This window comes from Leucoraja erinacea, chromosome 11 (genome assembly GCF_028641065.1).
Source record: "Leucoraja erinacea ecotype New England chromosome 11, Leri_hhj_1, whole genome shotgun sequence".
Lineage (NCBI taxonomy): Eukaryota > Metazoa > Chordata > Chondrichthyes > Rajiformes > Rajidae > Leucoraja > Leucoraja erinaceus.
The window spans coordinates 36735606-36754645 of NC_073387.1; the positions used below are offsets into that span (position 1 = coordinate 36735606).

The following is a 19040-nucleotide window of genomic DNA, read 5'->3' on the forward strand; positions in this document are numbered from 1 at the left end:
CGGGTGTGGGCAAGTTGCGCCGAAGGGCCTGTTTTCACACTGTATCACTCTATGACTACATTATACCTCCACCATGCATGAATGCTTCAAAATCAAGTGATCGAGTTTTATTGCCATATACTCAAGCATAGAAACAGGTGCAGGAATAGGCCACTCGGCCCTTCGAGCCAGCACTGCCATTCAATATGATCATGGCTATTCATCTAAAATCAGTACCTCTTCCCTGTGTTTTTTCCCCACATCCCTTGATTTCATTAGCCCCAAGAACTAAATGTAACTCTCTTGAAAACATCCAGTGAATTGGCCTACAATGCCTTCTGTGGCAGAGAAATCCACAGTTTCACAACTCTTTGTGTGAAGAAAGTTTGGCCTCATCTCAGTCCTAACTGGCCTACCCTTTATTCTTAAACTGTGACCCCTGGTTCTGAACTCCCTCAACATCGGGAACATTTTTCCTGCAGTTACAGTAAGTGAAAAAAATGGATGCTTTCTCCAACTACTCCCATTTGAAGTCCACTATCTTCCACCATTTCTACCCAGTGCTTGGTACTTACTTCCAGCAACCACTGGTTGTCATCCAGGATGCACCGAGCCACAGCCTGGTCCATGCCGGTCACCTGGGCGAATTTGGCACAGAGACTCTCGCGGCAGCGGCACAACGCTTCCGACGGCCCCGGACTCTTGCACTGAGGCTGTTCCATGGCCAGAGCAGCAGTGAGCAACTCTCCAGCCCGGCAACCACTTGCCAGCCCCGCTCCCCGTCCGCATCTGTCCCCGCTGCTGCTCCTGCTTCCTACACCCAGGGCCCGTGCAGTTGATATTAGTTTTGAATTTTTCGTTCATCACAGAATTTCTCACGACCGAGCGTGAGAAATTTGTGATCAGCATGAGAATTTTCCTCTTGCACACTGTTACTATGTTAGACATACATTTAATCTTCAGCTCCTGTTTAATCCCCCTCAGGTATGTTATTTTGTGTCTTACCCTCAATTCCTGTGCAAAACCATGCAGTTTGTCATGTCTGCCTCAAGAAGGACAAAGGCCATAATTAAGATGGTAAAGGCTATGTTGTGACCTTCAGGTTGGGGCTTTCTATAAATCTGTATAGTCTAACCCTTCAGGGAGTATGGCCTACACCTCCGCATGTGCAACTTATCGAAGTGTTTGTAACTACAACCCAGTTTAGGTTAAAAATGTGAGCAGACAATGCCAACATTTCTCAGCAACTTCTCAAGCAGGTGGAGAAAGAAACTTAAATAATGTTTCAGATCAAAGCACTCTCGGCAGAATTGGCATATATTAGTGCTGAGCAGAATCAAACCACATCCAGAGCAAGTTAAAGAAGCATTTAGATGTGTCTGAGAATAGAGGGGCAGCCAGTTTAACGCTCTGGTTGGGTTGGGCAGGTGGAAAAGTGAAACTGATGGCAAGAGGTTGGTTTCACAGGTTTAGTAGAATGATATAAATAACCTAATGTATTTTGACATGTTGAAAGAAAGTTGATGAATTAAACAAAAAATCACCTTGAATTTTTCCTGAACTCATGGACAGACATGATTCATACCATTGAAATTTACACTGCGCCAGACCCTTGCACTGGGACCATCTGGGAACAGCCAGAAGGTTTTAACTTCTGAGATTATTGATTTTTGTTCTTGGCAAGCTGTATATAGAAGAGGGTTGTGCATTTCAATCTATTTGAAACCTTTTCAATTGCTCTCTGATAACCCTGTTTATCAAATTTTTAAACAGTGCTAGATCATTTCACAAACAATCCACATCCACCCCATCAAAACCCATTAAGCCATTAAGATACTATGTTTTAATCAAGTCTTCAGATTTTTCTAAACTACTGTGAATTCAAGCCTGGACCATAAACATAAAACAATCCCAATCTATCCCCCTCCCTCCCCAATTCCAGGTATTAAGGCAGTAACTTTTTCTGAATTGCTTTCAATGCGTTAACTTCTTTCTTAAATAAGGAGATCAATTCTGTAGACTGTACTCCAATACCTGGTGGAAATGGTATCTGACCACTAGCTCATAGATAACCTCTGACATGGGAGTCAGATAAGATAATCTGTGAAAGGATGTTCTTGGCCATTTTCTGCAGAACGCCCAATCACAAGTACAGCTAACATGGCTCATTGAATCAGCCCTACTGTATTATCATTAACCATACATCAGAGCAGTCAAACACCTGCTTCAGGTTGAAAATGCTTCTAGTTTTCTACATGACACTCTGTCTACAAGTCTATTAAACTTAATGATCTGCATTTATATTTCGATGATAATCTTGCACCTCAGGTTTCAGTATATATTTAGGAATTTGTTTGGGACCCACTTATTTAACAGATGTTCCCCTTTCCACGGTCAGTTGCATCAGGAGCTACTATGTATCAACATGAAAATGCTAGCATTATTGCATTGTCCAGCCCCATAAAAACTGACTAAATCAAAAGATTATAAATTAAATGCCTGCACAGTAATTTGGAAGAGGTGAAGAAAAATGCTCTTTTCCTTTCGATATGTTCATGGGAATTGTAAAAATTAGGAACACCTGTTTAAAAAGGCACGATTACTTCAAGTGATTGCTGTGGACTTTACACCATTTATCATTGGCTTTGACAATAACCTCCCTGCTATTTTGGTGGAGGAATCATTAATTGCTGCATTCTTTGGCAGAATGTTCAGTTCTTAAATGAAGGGATTGAGCATGTGATTATTTTTATTACGTTTGACCACTTTTATATAGCAATCAATCACATCCACTCAATTATTGCAAGTGCACAGGCTCTTTCCAGAAGCCAATTAACAAAATGAAAATCCTCCCTCTCCAACACCACTCTGAAATCAAAGAATGCGCAGAAAGGGACAATTTTGTTTAATTGAAGCATGTTGCGGTGTCCTTGCACAAAGCTGTACAGAGACCTTTCAAAGATATTTGAGTGATTGAGGAATTAATTGAACTTCAAAACAAGTAGAGATAATCAATAAATGTTGATCTTAGAGATGCAAGAAACTGCATCTGAAATGCTGGAATCTTGAGCAAAAAAACAAAAGTGTGGGAGGGCCTCAGGTCAGGCAACATTTTCCCTCAGATCAGGCTCATCTTACCAGTGACAATATAGTCCAGTAAATGCATATTAAAAAAATTAAAGCTAAAGTTAGATAAGGTGGTGGCTAGCATGTGCTTAATGAGTCTGAAGACGGGTCTCGACCCGAAACGTCACCCATTCCTTCCTTCCAGAGATGCTGCCTGTCCCGCTGAGTTACTCCAGCATTTTGAGTCTAAAGATATCGTGGTATTTTTTTCAATTCCTGTTAAATATTAAGAGAATAAAGGAATGGTTTCACTTCTATTAAATCAATATATTCACCATAAGCTGCTTAAGTAAATAATTAGTTGGCATTGAACATCTTTGCCCAGCATTTTAATAGTTTTAATGGAAATCAACATTTGCTAAAAAATATTCCTTATTAAGTGAAATGAACTTTAAATTATGTATCTAATGCCCGTCACATAAACAAATTCATTTTAAAGTTTAACATGTTGAAAAACATTGAAAGTGATTTGTCACATCTTTGTGACTGATTATGCAATGAATGATCATGTACCTAGTGATGTCACAATCATGATTATCAGGATCATGCAAAGATATAAATACTGCTAAAATCATTTGGTTCAAGGCAACGCAAAAAAAAAATTCAACATGAAGAGAACAAAATACCTTTTCATGGCAACACTTGTGGTTTTGATTTTCGTTGGTGAGTACAATTTTCTCAATCTCTCAGAAATTGGTCATTTCTCCACAAAATTCAAAATGAGCGATAAGTTTTTGAAGTAATTGTTTTAGACTACTTTGCTTTGAGCTTTGTTTTTTTGGCTGAGCGCTTATTCTGGTGATATAGCATGTACTTTGTTTTAATAGTAATTTAATAGAAGACAGGGTTGTGGTGACAATATTCAGAATGTAGGTCTGTGGCCAGTAGAATTCTGTGGAGAGCTGTGCTTAGACCACTGCTGTTTGTGATCATAAAATCATAAGTGATAGGAGTAGAATTAGGCTATTCGGCCCATTGTCTACTCCGCCATTCAATCATGGCTGATCTATCTATCCCTCCGAACCCAATTCTCCTGCCTTCTTCCCATAACCTCTGATCAAGAATCTATCTATCTCTGCCTTAAATGTATCCACTGACTTTGCCTCCACAGTCGTCTGTGGCAAAGAATTCCACAGATTCACCACCAAGTCATTGATATATATAAATGGCTTGGAGATAAACATAGACAGTTAGTAAGTTTGCGTATGAGACCGAGATTGTTGGAGTCACTGGCTGTGAAGAAACCTATCAGAGTATACAGTGGGATAAAGATCAGCTATGGAAATGGACCTAGAAATGACAGATGTATAAGGTGTTGCACTTTGGAAGATCAAATGCAATTATTTGAATTAATGGCAACTATTACAGATTGATGAAAAGAGAGATCTTAGGGTCCAAATCCATAAAACCCCTGTCTCATGGTGCGAGTCCACCCACGAGTGAACTCATAACGTTAACAGCAGGTACTCGGGAAACTTGTTAACACATGAAAATCACGAGTCAAATTTACTCTTAATGTAAACTCGTTGTAAGAACGTAGTAGCTCGTGTGTTTACCGTAGTGACTCGTGAGTCTACTGTGGGCACTCTTTTACTCAGCGGGACAGGCAGCATCTGTGGAGAGAAGGAATGGGTGACGGGATGACGTTTCCAAAATTCGGCTGCGTCTTTGTGTTACTCCAGCACTGTGTTCACTTTTTGTCAACCAGCATCTGCCCTTTCTTGTGTATGAGTTTAAAAGTTTAATATTTTTACTTAAAGAGTAAATTTGACTCGTGGAAATCTTTCATCATGTTGAAAGATTTTCACGAGTTTACAAGTTTCCCGAATACCTGCCGTTAGCGTTACGAGTTCCGACGTTCCCGCTACGTTAATTCTACGTGATTACCACGAGTTTGATTTGTTTTAAACTCGGGATCACTCGTGGGTGGACTCACACCGTGAGACAGGGCCATTACTCCCTGAAAATGGCAACACAAGTAGAGAGAATAGTACAGAAGGCATATAGTATACTTGCTTTCATAGGTCATGGTGAGTTCCTCAAATGCCTTTCCAGGGGATGGTGAGTGCCTTAAATGCCGTTCCAGAGGTGGTGGTTGGAGCATATAGATTATTGACATTTAAAACACTTTGAAATGCAGGGAATGGAGGTATTAGGTTTATGTACAGGTAGATATGTGCTGGTCTTGGCATCATGATTGGCACAGACATTGCTCTATTGTCAATATTTCTCAAACTTGATGTGATTAGGCATTTTTCAACTTTGGTCCAAAATTCATGTAAGAATGGCTGGATCTCTAACATGAGCTGATATCAGGTAACATAGACCACTTTCACGGTCCCAGCTTTTATTTGAAAATTATCGTTGAGCTGAGGCAGTAACTAAGAGGTGTCCGAGGTTATGGGGAGAAAGCAGGAGAATGGGGTGAGATAAATCAGCCATGATTGAATGGCAGAGTAGATGGGCCGAATGCCCAAATTCTGCTTCTATCACTTATGATCTAATGATAGATATATTTCCTAGATAATACATATCTATTAGCCTGTTCATCAATCTCACACGCTTCGTCCCTCAGCAAGAAACCATTTGTAGTGGATGAAAACAATCATTGATGAAATAAAATTCAGATTTGGTTTCACCAAGGTGCAATAAAATTCCCGGTTTGCATGAAGTTCATGAAGTCAACGATAAATACAATAATTGCACAATACATACAATCACAAATGGAAGAAAAGCAAAATGGTGCAAAGATTGTAGTACAAACTGAAGTGGTACAAAATCAACATGAACGTACAATGACAGAATATCTGAATGAGACAACGTTAAGAATATAATTCTCAGATTATCGGAAAAGGTTCTGAATTTATTTTTTTAACATCATAATTAGTTATGCTGATTTCAGAATTTGGTTCACTGACAGTTCCAATATCTCCTGGTCCACAGGATGGATTTATTGAAAAAGAAACAGTGAAATCTTTAAAGATATCAAACAAACCTTCAATTATTGTGTTTTCATTTTTAATGTTTAACATTGTTTATTTATTTCTTAATTGATTATTTTTTTTTAATTAATTAAACTGTTGTTGTGACTCAGGGCAATGCTCACAAATAGAATGTTTCCAAACCATGGAATATCCCTATTTGGATATGATATTTGATGATTTTTATCATCTTATATTTCCAAAATCTTTTAATGTGTTGGAAAGGCATTTATTGCATTTAGCACTTTTCCCACAAAATCAATGTTGTTAATCCTTCAATTATATGTGTAATTGTTATATTTTTCAGGCATATCCAAAGCTACTATAATTTTTGAAGAAACTGAACAAGTAAGATCGTAATTTGATTTGCTGTTTGTCAGTTAAAGGGATTTTCCTATGATTTGTTTCTTATTATTGAGTTGTGATATTTTTAATTCCTTGTAGCCAGCCTGTGATCAGTACAGTTTGCCAGCATGTTCAAGGCATTATGCACCAGTCTGTGGCACAAATGGTATCACATACTCAAATGAGTGTTTGATGTGCGTTGACATCAAGTAAGTGAATTAAATATTTATTTCACATTAGGTAAAGAAGTAGTCAACATTAGTTGCCTGAACTCATATCAAAATATTTTTGCAAATGTAGTGCAAATGTAGTGGTAAGTTCTTATATAGAAAGGAATATTATATAAATTGGTCATGCCAACAATAAAGATCCAAAAATAGGAATACTGTGCAGCAACCATTTACTATTCTAAAGCAAAATAATAACATCAAAAAGTTAATCTTTATATGATTAAGCATTTTTATTAAGAACTAATTATAATGAGGCATTTAGATTAATATAGTGGAAAGAGGCCCTTCGGCCCAACTCGCCCACACTGGCCAACATTGTCCCAGCTGCCCTAGTCCCACATGCCTGCGCTTGGTCCACAACCCTCCAAACCTGTCCTATCCATTGTACCTGTCCAACTGTTTCTTATGATGGGATAGTCCCAGCCTCAACTACCTCCTTTGGCAGCTTGTTCCATACATGTGTGAAAAAGTTACCTCTCAGATTCCTATTAAATATAGGGCAAGATTAATTACCTTGAACCTGTGTCCTCTGGTCCTCAATTCCCCTATTCTGGGTAAAAGACTCTTTGCATCTACCCAATCTATTCCTCTCATGATTTTATATACCTCTATAAGATCTCCCCTCATCCTCCTATGCTCCATGGAATTGAGACCCAGCGTACTCAACCTCTCTCTGTAGCTCACACCCTATAGTCCTGCCAAAACCCTCGTAAATATTTTCTGAACCCTTTCAAGCTTGACAATATCTTTCCTACAATATGGTGCCCAGAACTGAAAATATTCTAAATGTGGTCTCACCAACATCTTATACAACTGCAACATGATCTCCCAACTTCTATACAATACTCTGACTGATGAAGGCCAAAGTGCCAAAAGCCTTTTTGATCACCTTATCTACCTGCGACTCGACCTTCATGGAACCATGCACTTGTACTCCTAGATCCATCTGCTCTACAACACTACCCAGAGGCCTACCATTTACTGTATAGGTCCTGCCCTTGTTCGACGTCCCAAAATGCAACACCTCACACTTCTCTGTGTTAAATTCCATCACTCATTCCTCTGCCCACCTGGCCAATCGATCCAGATCCTGTTGCAATCGTTCACAACCATCTTCACTATCTGCAAAACCACTAACTTTTGTATCATCAACAAACTTGCTAATCTTGCCCGGTATGTTCTCATCCAAATCATTGTTGTAGATGACAAACAGTTGGGCCCAGCACCGAACCCTGTGGCACACCCTGGTCACAGGCTTCCATTCTGAGAAGCAACCCTCTGCTTCCTTCCATGAAGCCAATTTGCTATCCATTCAGCTAGCTCTCTTTGGATCCTATGAGATCTAACCCAGAGCAGCCAGAGGCACCTTGTCGAACACCTTACTAATGTCCATATACACTACATCTACAGCTATGCCTTCATCCACCTTTTTGCTCACGATTTAAAAAAAATCAATCAGATTTGTGAGACACGACCTCCCACATACAAAACCATGCTGACTGTCCCTAATCAGCCCTTGCCCATCCAAATGCCTGTGTATCCTATCCCTCAGAATATTCTCCAGTAACTTACCAACTACAGATGTTAAGCTCACCGGCCTATAGTTCCCAGCGTTTTCCCTACAGTACAATACGGTTTTATTTGTCACATTGCACATAAAGTGCAAGTGAAATGAATTTGTCAGCAGCGATAAAATGATAAAGACCACACAATACACAATAAAAATTTAACACAAACATCCACCACAACACAAACATCCACCTGCAACCCTTCTTGAAAAGAGGCACAACATTTGTCACCCTCCAATCCTCTGGCATCTCTCCTGTATTTAAGGACGACCATATATTTCAAATAGGGTTCCTGCAATTTCCTCTCTAGTTTCCCGCAATGTCCTCAGATATATCTGATCAGACCCCGGAGATTTGTCTTACCTTCATACATGACAGTACCTTCAGTACTTCCTCGACGGTAACCCTGACTGCTCTCATGACACTTCCAGTGACTGCTCCAATTTCCTCCATCCTACTGTCTTTCTCCTCAGTAACTACAGGGGAGAAATACTCATTGAGGACCTTACCCATCATCTGTGGCTCCACATAGAGGTGATCGCTTTTATTTCCTGAGAGGTCCCACTCTCTCTCCAGTTACCCTTTTCCTCCTAATGTATTTATAAAATCTATTGTAATATCCAATGTTAGATTTCCCTATCAACAATCTGAATGGCTCTGAATGTCTTAAAAAGTCATACCTTGGATTTTTGTGAGATGTTCCAGGAAGTCCAATATATACCACTATTTTTTTTGGTGACTAACAGGGACCTCCGAACCTCTACATGTCTATGTGATTGTAGATTTTCTGGTTTTCCTAAGTAAAGCTTTGTGAGGCTCTTCTCGTTTTAAATGAAATCATGTGGAAAGTCTGGAAGAAGTCCTACACATAGAAATGCTTTGACAACTATTAAACCATATCTCCTGGCTTAACCAGCTGTCAAGCCTTTCAAAAAATATTCACAAAAATTAAAAAACGATTAAGGCTTTAAATAGTCATTTTATTGATACGATATTTAAAAACACGAGAAAATTCTTATGCAGTTAGGATGATATGAAACTTACCTCAGTTTAACTGAACTCGCTCTTCCTCTTCACTGAAATTAAAAGAGTTGAAGAAGCATCAGGATTCAGGGGAAAATTCATCCGAACAATTGCCAGGGAACCGGAGGAAGTTAAAACCCAACTGCTGGACTCCCCTTAGAGTGCAGTAAACTGTATTTACATACCTTGCAAAACAATCCACGTCTCACTTGTGACTTTTAACTCTGTTGTCAATCTAATTTTCCAATCTTGAAAAATAAAGAGCACAATCACTATCTTGCAATCATTTTTTTTTCAGGCAAAGGAAGACTAACATTCGTATTTTCAAACAAAGAGAGTGCTGATTTACGCACTTCAACACCAGGCATTAAAAGTCTAACGTGTTGGTAAAATAAATAGAATAAACTAGTTACCATGCATTGCTTTTATTTCAGAGCAATTGCTTGAGAACTATAGGAAGTTGGAACTAACTGCTGGACTCCTACTAGTCATTTGTGGCTATCTCAGGAAAACCAGAACTTCTACAATCATACAGACATGTAGAGATTCTAAGGTCCCTGCTAGTCACTAAAGAAAATGCCAGTGGTCCCATATGGACCTGGAACATCTCACAAAATTCAAGGTATGATTTTTGAAGACAGAGCCATTGTGATTGTTGACAGGGAAATTTAACATAGGATACCGAGCTAAAACACACAAATGGAAGTCAGCCACACACTATTACAATAGAAATGCCTCATTATAATTTGTACACTGGAAGTACAATTGTAATACCATACACACACACAAACATTGTTATAACACTGGAGTGGCAGAAGGTCTGAGAGACTTAATGGCCATTAATTCTACGGGAATAGACTAAAACTTATTTGGCATTGTTTGTCAACGCTGAATAATATGTACTATTGGAATGCATGGATCTTAAATCATAGATTGAAATGGATCAATTAAATTGTTGGTGTCGTAGAGTCATACAGCATGGAAACAGGCCCTTCGGACCAACTTGCCTCATCTACACTAGTCCCACCTGCCTGCATTTGGCCTATATTCCTCTAAACCTGTTCTATCCATGTACGTCTAATTGTTTCTTAAACGTTGCAATAATCTCTGCCTCACCTTCTGGCAAGCTTGTTCCATACACCCGCCACCCTCAGGGTGAAAAGGTTACCCCTCAGATATCTATTAAATATTTCCCCTTCACCTAAACCTACAGTATGTCCTCTGGTTTTTGATTCCCTTACTATATGGGTAAGAGACTCTAAATGCGACTCTAAAATGAGCTGCCATTAAAATTGTTTCATTAAAATAATAACCCTGTTAAATGCTGAATAAATAATTGTGTTTCTGGATTTGCGCAGGAAAAGCAGTTGTATTAAAATATTCCAAGGATGTTGTAGTGAATAAACATTTTATGATTGCTTTATTTGTGATAATATGTCAACATTTCTTCAGATGTTTATCTTGAAGCTCTGCCATTTTAAATCTAAACTGCGTTTATATACCTTTTTAAAAATAATCTACGTCTCACTTGTTAAAATTAATTTTTAACTCTATTGTCAATCTAATTTGCCAATCATGAAAAATAAAGACCACAATCACTATCTTACAGTAAATATTCTTTTTTTTTTCAGGCAGAGAAAGACTAACATTCGTATTACAAAACGAGATGAGTGCTGATGTTACCCATTTGAACACCAGACATTAAAGAGCATTTTGCAAAAGCAATGTCTGCCTGACTTGTTGATAAAATAAATAGAATGAACTATTTACCATGCATTGTTTTATTTCCTTTCTCTTCATAGTCAATGAAATAATCTGGTTCATTTAAGAATATTGAAAGTTGACCATTTTTATACAAGGCCATTTATTTGATAACATTCACATCCCCAAAATTGTTTGGTTTATTCATTCCAAAACAAGGCTTTTCTACAACATACTGTTGATGAAAAATCCAATTTATCCTATACCTATTATACCTCTCTAATCTGAATTTCAAAGTTACCTGTTGGACAGTGGCAGGCTGCAGGATGGAATGGAAAGTAGAGATCAAGTGTCTTAATCTACTAATGAGCAGGTCAATTTGTTTCTCTAAATGAAAGAGTTCCAGCAAATAAGTGACAAATGGAATACAGCATAGCAGAATGTACGTTCATGCACTTTGGTAGAAGGAGAAAAGGCATAGACTACTTTCTAAATGGGGAGAGGATTCAAAAATTGGTGTAAAGCGACTTGGGATTGCTGGTGCAAGATTCCCAAAAGATCTATTTGCAGGTTGAGTCAACGGTATGGAACGCAAATGTAATGCAATCATTTGTTTCAAAGGGACTAGAATGTAAAATTAATGATGTAATGCTGAGTCTTAATAAGGCAGGTACCATGGCAGTGAAGGAAGCTAATGGCATGTTGGCCTTCATAACATGAGTATAGGATCAAAGAGGTCCTGCAGTTGTACAGGGCCCTAGTGAGACCACACCTGGAGTATTAGGTGCAGTTTTAAGAAGGACATTCCAAATTTTAGGAAGGACATTCTTGCTATTGAGGGAGTGCAGCGTAGGTTCACAAGGTTAATTCCCAGGATGGCGGGACTGTCATATGTTGATAGAATGTAGAGGCTGGGCTTGTATACTCTGTAATTTAGAAGGATGAGAGGGGATCTTATTGAAACATATAGGATTATTAAGGGATTGCTCAGGCTAGAGGCAGAAAACATGTTCCCGATGTTGGGGGAGTCCAGAACCAGGGGCACCATTTAAGAATAAGGGGTAGGCCATTTAGAACGGAGATGAGGAAAAACGTTTTCACCCAGAGAGTTGTGAATCTGTGGAATTCTCTGCCTCAGAAGGCCGTGGAGGCCGATTCTCTGGATGCTTTCAAGAGAGAGTTAGATAAATCTCTTATAGATAGTGGAGTCAGGGGATATGGTGAGAAGGCAGGAATAGGGTACAGAATGTGGATGATCAGCCATGATCACAGTGAATGGTGGTGGACGAATTTGTGGGGACGAATGGCTTACTCCTGCACCTATTGTCCAAAGATCTTATAGCGATCTTTGCTATTGTCTATAGTCTATTGTCTATTGGCACTGATCAGGCCACATTTGGAATATTGTGATCGTATTTGGGCCCAATATAAAAGGAAGGATGTGCTGGTATTGGAGTGGGTTCAGAGGAGGTCTACAAAACTGATCCTAGGGAAGATTGGGTATGGAGGAGCGTTTTAAGGCTGTCGTTCATTCCTGATTTTTCACCTACAAAATATGCACGAGTTTCTGCTAATATTCATATTTCATGCCTATGAGGGAATAATGAGACCTCCTTCTGCATTGAAGGCTTAAACATCAGCAAGAGGAGCAGCAGGTTCATATTTGCATGTTTTTTTATCGAGATACAGCGCGGAAACAGGCACCTCGGCCCAGAGTCCTCGCCGATCAGCGATCCCCACACATTATCCTGCATACACTAGCGACAATTTACATATACACCAAGCCAACTAAGCTAAACACCTGTACGTCTTTGGTGTGTGGGAGGAAACCAATGATTTTGGAGAAAACCCATGCAGGTCACGGCGAGAACGCACAAACTCCGTTGTCGGGATCAAACCTGGATCACTGACTCTGCAAGCTCTGTAAGGCAGCAGCTCTACCGCTGTGCCTCCATGCCGCCTTTGACCATCAATAGATCAGCAACATTATGTTTAGGGAAGATTGAATACGTGCACATGGTAACTTCTCAATAAATAGAGTTTGCTTTCAAGATAAATTGATTGCATCACTATATTTTACTTTGCATAGTGGAGAGTTTAGTTTATTGTGACGTGTACTGAGGTACAGTGAAAAGCTTTTTAGTTGCGTGCTATCCAGTCAGCAGAAAGACTACTTGATTACAATCAATCTGGCCACAGTGTTCAGATAGGGTTTAAAGATACAGGATAAATGGAGTAATGTTTAGTGCAAGATAAAATCCTGTAGTCTGATTAAAGATAACCATGGATCGCCAATGAGGTAGGTGGTAGGTCAGGACCATTCTCTAGTTGGTGATAGGATAGTTGAGTTGCATGAAAGACCTGGCTTGTCGGGTCCTCACGGTGCCAAGATTCGTTCCGGTAGGTCTTTTGGTCCCGGGAGTTGCAGAATCGACAGATTTGAGAAGAGATTAAGATGAACATAGAGTAAGAAATGCCGCTGTTGGAGTAGAGGTGGAAAGGAGTGGAGCAATTGTAATGAATGATTACAGATCCACTTCTCCAGGACAAGGGGTCACAGCTTAAGGATAAGGGGGAAATCCTTTAAAACTGAGATGAGAAGAACTTTTTTCACACAGAGAGTGGTGAATCTCTGGAACTCTCTGCCACAGAGGGTAGTCGAGGCCAGTTCATTGGCTATATTTAAGAGGGAGTTGGATGTGGCCCTTGTGGCTAAGGGGATCAGAGGGTATGGAGAGAAGGCAGGTACGGGATACTGAGTTGGATGATCAGCCATGATCATATTGAATGGCGGTGCAGGCTCGAAGGGCCGAATGGCCTACTCCTGCACCTAATTTCTATGTTTCTATGTTTCTGAGACCAGCAAGCAGAGAGTTGCCTGGTTTCAGATGTATTATCAAAAAACCTCAAATCATATCTGCAACCCTCAAAAATAATTGCGTGTTAATTATTAAATTTAGACATTTTAGACTTTAGAGATAGGGCATGGAAACAAGCCCTTCGGCCCACCGAGTCCATGCCGACCAACAACCACCCTATACACTAACATTATCTTACACACTAGGGACAATGTACAATTTTACCAAAGCCAATTAACCTACAAACCTGCACATCTTTGGTCTGTGTGAGAAAGCTGGAGCACCCGGAGAATACCCATGTAATCACAGGGAGAACATACAAACTCCGTACGGACAGCACCCATAGTCAGGATCGAACCCAGATCTCTAGCACTATAAGGCATCAACTGTACCACTGCGCCATTATGCCAAACAAGAAGGTACAAAACACTGTAGATGCTCAAAATTTATAATTTAAAAAAAAAACTGGAAAAGCTCAGCAGGTCAGGCAGTATCTCTCACTCTCTCTTTCAAAACTTTCTTTCTCTTGCCATTGTTCCTCATTCAGCTGATGAGTATTTCCAGCATTTACTGTTTTGTTTGAGATTTTCAGCATTTGCAGTGGTTTTTGCTCCTGCCATCAACATATTGTTGACATTTTTTACATGGGATTACATAGGCGAGATGGCCATTCAACCCAACTGGGGAGTGGGAGTGTTTGTGCACCACTTGCGTTTCTACCATCTCCCCTTAGGTAAAATCATCAACATATCCATCTGCTCCACCATCCTCTTCAGCTGGTCTGGACTTTCCTTAAATGCACCAATACTATTCATTTCAACCACTCTCTATAGTAGAGAGTTCCATGTCTAACCACACCTCAGATAAAGGTGTTTCATCTGAATTTCTAGTTTTCCAAAGATCTGGTAATCAATTGATAAGGCCATAAGGTCATAAGTGATAGAGAGCAGAATTTGGCCAGTCGGCCCATCGCGTCTTCTCCGCCATTCAATCATGGCTGATCTATCTCCGTCCTGAACCACATTCTCCTGCCTTCTCCTCATACCCACTGACACTTGGCCATTCCTCCAGGTTCAGTCTGAAGAAGGGTTTCGGCCCGAAACGTTGCCTATTTCCTTCGCTCCATAGATGCTGCTGCACCCGCTGAGTTTCTCCAGCACTTTTGTCTACCTCCAAAAATGAGACTTGTTTCCAGAGTTAGATCGGTTGTGAAGCATTGAATATTTGAATCGTTTCACCACAACTATATTTTCAAACATATATTGGATTCTAGTTTTGTGACGTGCATGATAAGTATTGAAACATTGCAACATTACATTAGATTTTTTGGGAATAACTGAACAAGAGTTATGGGCTCAGATAATATTTTTTCCCTTGACACTCATTGGTCATAAGAATTTCCTGGATATAATTGCTTGATGGCTAGTAGAAGATCATCCAACATCCCTTACATTCATATCCAGATACTCATTTATTGCTGAGAGTTATCGCCCTGTCAGATGCCATCTGAGAGTAACTTGAGAGATTATCCTTTAGGAACACTGTGTTCTGTGCCAATCAGTCTGAGCTCTCTCCCTGTGGTAGTAGTAACTTAAGGGCACCATCCAATAAGATCACACATGCTTTTAGAAGAAACAGCAAGAGTTATTAAATTGCTTCCCTTCACTTGTAAGGAAATGAGATTTTATTCAAACGATTTCTTGGCTGTGCTTTTTCTTTCTTTAAATCATGCGTTTCCTTTGTAGTCATGAAGGAAAACTTTAAATGAGCCTTCTGTAATATTGGAATCTTGCGACCAGAAACACCAGTTGCTGCACGTGACGTTGATGACGGTTTTTGCTAGTTGGGTCCCCTGATGCTGAAGTCAGTAGCAACTGAGAGAAACGGAAATATTCTGTTCAGGACTGAGATCAGGTCCAGTGGATATTTGAGGGCCGATAGATCAGGCAGACAAAAGCCCAGTTGCAGCCCCCATGGCAGGAAAGTTGGGGTATGTTGGGCATAAGACGATTGGTGGTAAGGAATATGGGAAGAGTCAGAGCTGCTGGAGGGGGATGGGGGGGCTAAGATGTAATAGGAAACGGAGGGGAACATAATTTTACACAAAGGGTGGTGGGTATATGGAACAAGTTGCTCGAGGAGGTAGCTGAGGCAGGTACTATCATTACATTTAAGAGACATTTGGACAGGTGTACGAATAGGATAGGTTTAGAGGGTTATGGGCCAGCGGGGGCAGGTGGTACTAGTGCAGAGGTGGGCATGTTGGTTGGAGTGGGCAAGTTGGGGTGAAGGGCCTGTTTCCACACTGTATGACTCGATGACGATTTTCCAACTTTCAACCTGAACAGGGAATATCTGTGAGGTGGAGAACGTTGTTACATTTTTACACATCTGCACTAAGAAAGTGCAGCACTTGGGCTAACTGTTTTCCCCTCTGCTGTTTTTAGACGAGGGAGAAGTGAAGTTGGTTGCATATAGCCTGAAGTTGATTCTGGCTGAGATCACTACCTCAATACAGAACTGAGATTGAGCAATGGGATTTTGGTGTGTTTGATCTTGAAGCAACACGTTCACCTACTGATTCTCTAATGCCAATGCTGCATCTTTTTTCATAGATCTCTCTTCCACAAACTTACTGAGAGCATGCTAATATGTTGAATTCATCTCTAATTTCCTTTTTTAATAAGGAACATTTTCAGTGTCTTGACACGGACATTAAACCTCTGAAATATTCCTGGAAAGGTTTTTGGTGTTCTAATCCAAATCAATATTCATCTGAAAATGAATAAGGTGATGAATTGGCGAATTAGCTCATTCTAAGGGATAGTTCTAATCATGCAGGCATATTAAAGTAGTTCAAACAGACTATAAGAACATTCTATAGCAGTGTCTATTAGCAAATTTTCCAAATTACCTTCATCTTTCAAATGCATAGAAACATAGAAAATAGGTGCAGGAGGAGGCCATTCGGCCCTTCAAGCTAGCACCGCCATTCATTGTGATCATGGCTAATCGTACCCAATCAATAACCCGTGCCCGCCTTCTCCCCATATCTCTTGATTCCACTAGCCCCTAGAGCTCTATCTAACTCTCTCTTAAATCCATTCAGTGATTTGGCCTGCACTGCCCTCTGTGGCCGGGAATTCCACAAATTCACAACTCTCTGGGTGAAAAAGTTTTTTCTCACCTCAGTCTTAAATGGCCTCCCCTTTATTCTAAGACTGTGTCCCTGGTTCTGGACTCGCCCAACATTAGGAACATTTTTCCTGCATCTAGCTTGTCCAATTCTTTTATAATTTTATATGTTTCTATAAGATCCCCCTCATCCTTCTATAAGAAACCCCCTCATCCTCATAATTAGCTGAAAAGGGAATTTAAATTCAAACTAATTTCTATGCTGTTACAACACCTGTTTCCATTTTACATACAAGATGAGTTCATTTGTTTTGTTGCTGCCATTAAAATTGTCTCCAGGGATCGTTTTGAGTTTTTCCATGCTGCAAACTGAATGGTGATACAGTCATACAGCATGGAAACAGGCCCTTCGGCCCAACTTGCCACGCCGACCAACATGTCTCACCTACACTCGTCTTACTCGCCTGTGTTTGGCCCATAATCTCTCTAAGCCTGTTTTATCTATGCACCTGTCTAATTGCTTCTTAAACATCACGGTAGTCCTTGCCTCAACAACCTCCTCCTCCATGGCAGCTTGTTACACCCACCGCTCTTTGTATGACAAAGTTAGCCCTCTGATTCCTACAAAATGTTTCCCCTTCACCTCTAATTATGTCCTCTGGTTCTTGATTCCCCTACTCTGGCAAGAGACTCTGTGCGTCTACTCCTCTCATAGACATAGAAATATAGAAACATAGAAAATAGGTACAGGAGTAGTCTGCACTTAAATAGGTGCAGGAGTAGGCTGATCTTATAGAGGTGATTTTATACACCTCTGTACCATTACCCTACATCCTCCTGCTCTCCAGGGAATAGAGACGCAGCCTGCTCAACCTCTCCCTCTAGCTTAGACCCTTGATTCCTGGTAACATCCTTGTAAATCTTCTCTGCACCCTTTTATTTAGATTTTAATAGGATCTAGACGAGCCGTGGACCCATTGGGTCCCCTTTGGGCCCCCATTGGGTCCACGTTGTGACGCCAGAGATGCCGGTTGTGAAGCCAGTCAAAATGGCAATCTGAAAATACCGGGTCCGGCAACCCTCCCCCAACTGCGCACGCGCAGATACCGGGCCCGGCAACCCTCCTCCAACTGCGCAGGAGCGGCTGACAGGCCCGGCAAGTTGGAGCGCACTGCCGTTCATGGTAGAAAGTTAATTCTCGACAACTCGTGGACCCGTTTAGTCCCGTTGTGACACCAGAGTTCCCCGTTGTGATGCCAGTCAAAATGGCGATCTGAAAATGGTGGCGGGCCCGGCAACCCTCCCCCAACTGCACACGCATGATAGCGGGCCCGGCAACCCTCCCCCAGCTGCGCAGGCACGGCTGAGAGGCCCGGCAAGCAGTAGAGCAGTGCTGTTCATGGTATAAAGTAAATTAAAGTTTATAAAGGAAATTACTTTGAAAAATCGAACGAAATTTGCAATTGCACACCCCAGGCGAATGGTGAGTAAGGCACCACTAAAATTGTTGTGCTATCGTGTACTGCCTTGGCTATATTTTGGGAACATACATACATACATACATACATACGTACATACATATATTTCAGTAGTAGTAGGCCCCCCTCGGTCATGACTGAAGTGGGCTCCTGACCTGCACGGGAAGATAGACGCTTCCATCCCCTTGAGTCTCGGGCAAATGGGGCTCGTCAGCCTGGGAAGGCAGTCCATGTACTGTAGGAGAGGGAAAACTCAGATTTAAAACCTCCACTGCCTTGTGGCCATATCCAGTCATGGAAAAGGCTCCAGGAGTATAATGAGACTTTTATACTAAATGATCCGTGGACCCTTTGGATCCCCGTTGTGATGGGGGAGCACGCATGCACGCACATACACAGACAAGATGAGAGTTTTAGTAATATATAGGTAGATAGGTAGATAGATGTTGATATTTATTATAAAGGTTATCAGATAGACCCTCACAATGTTTGTTCAATTCAGAGATTGTTGTAAATCAGTTTATACCAGAATATTTTTGGTTGTTTTTAGCTTGCTATTCTTCTAGGTCCATTAAAACTGCAAAGAATGCTAGAAAGTGCAGATAGGGGGCAGACA

At 40.6% G+C, this 19040-nt stretch overlaps 1 protein-coding gene across 1 annotated transcript; it reads left to right on the plus strand.

Annotated features, from left to right (window-relative positions):
• Positions 1-3679: 3679 nt before the first annotated feature.
• On the plus strand, positions 3680-11026 carry si:ch211-195b11.3 (uncharacterized protein LOC100334344 homolog). Its single transcript, XM_055643043.1, has 4 exons — positions 3680-3768; positions 6394-6434; positions 6531-6640; positions 10884-11026. The coding sequence occupies exons 1-4, from the start codon at positions 3714-3716 to the stop codon at positions 10927-10929; spliced, it is 252 nt and encodes an 83-aa protein (XP_055499018.1). The 5' UTR covers positions 3680-3713; the 3' UTR covers positions 10930-11026.
• The last annotated feature ends 8014 nt before the right edge of the window (positions 11027-19040 follow it).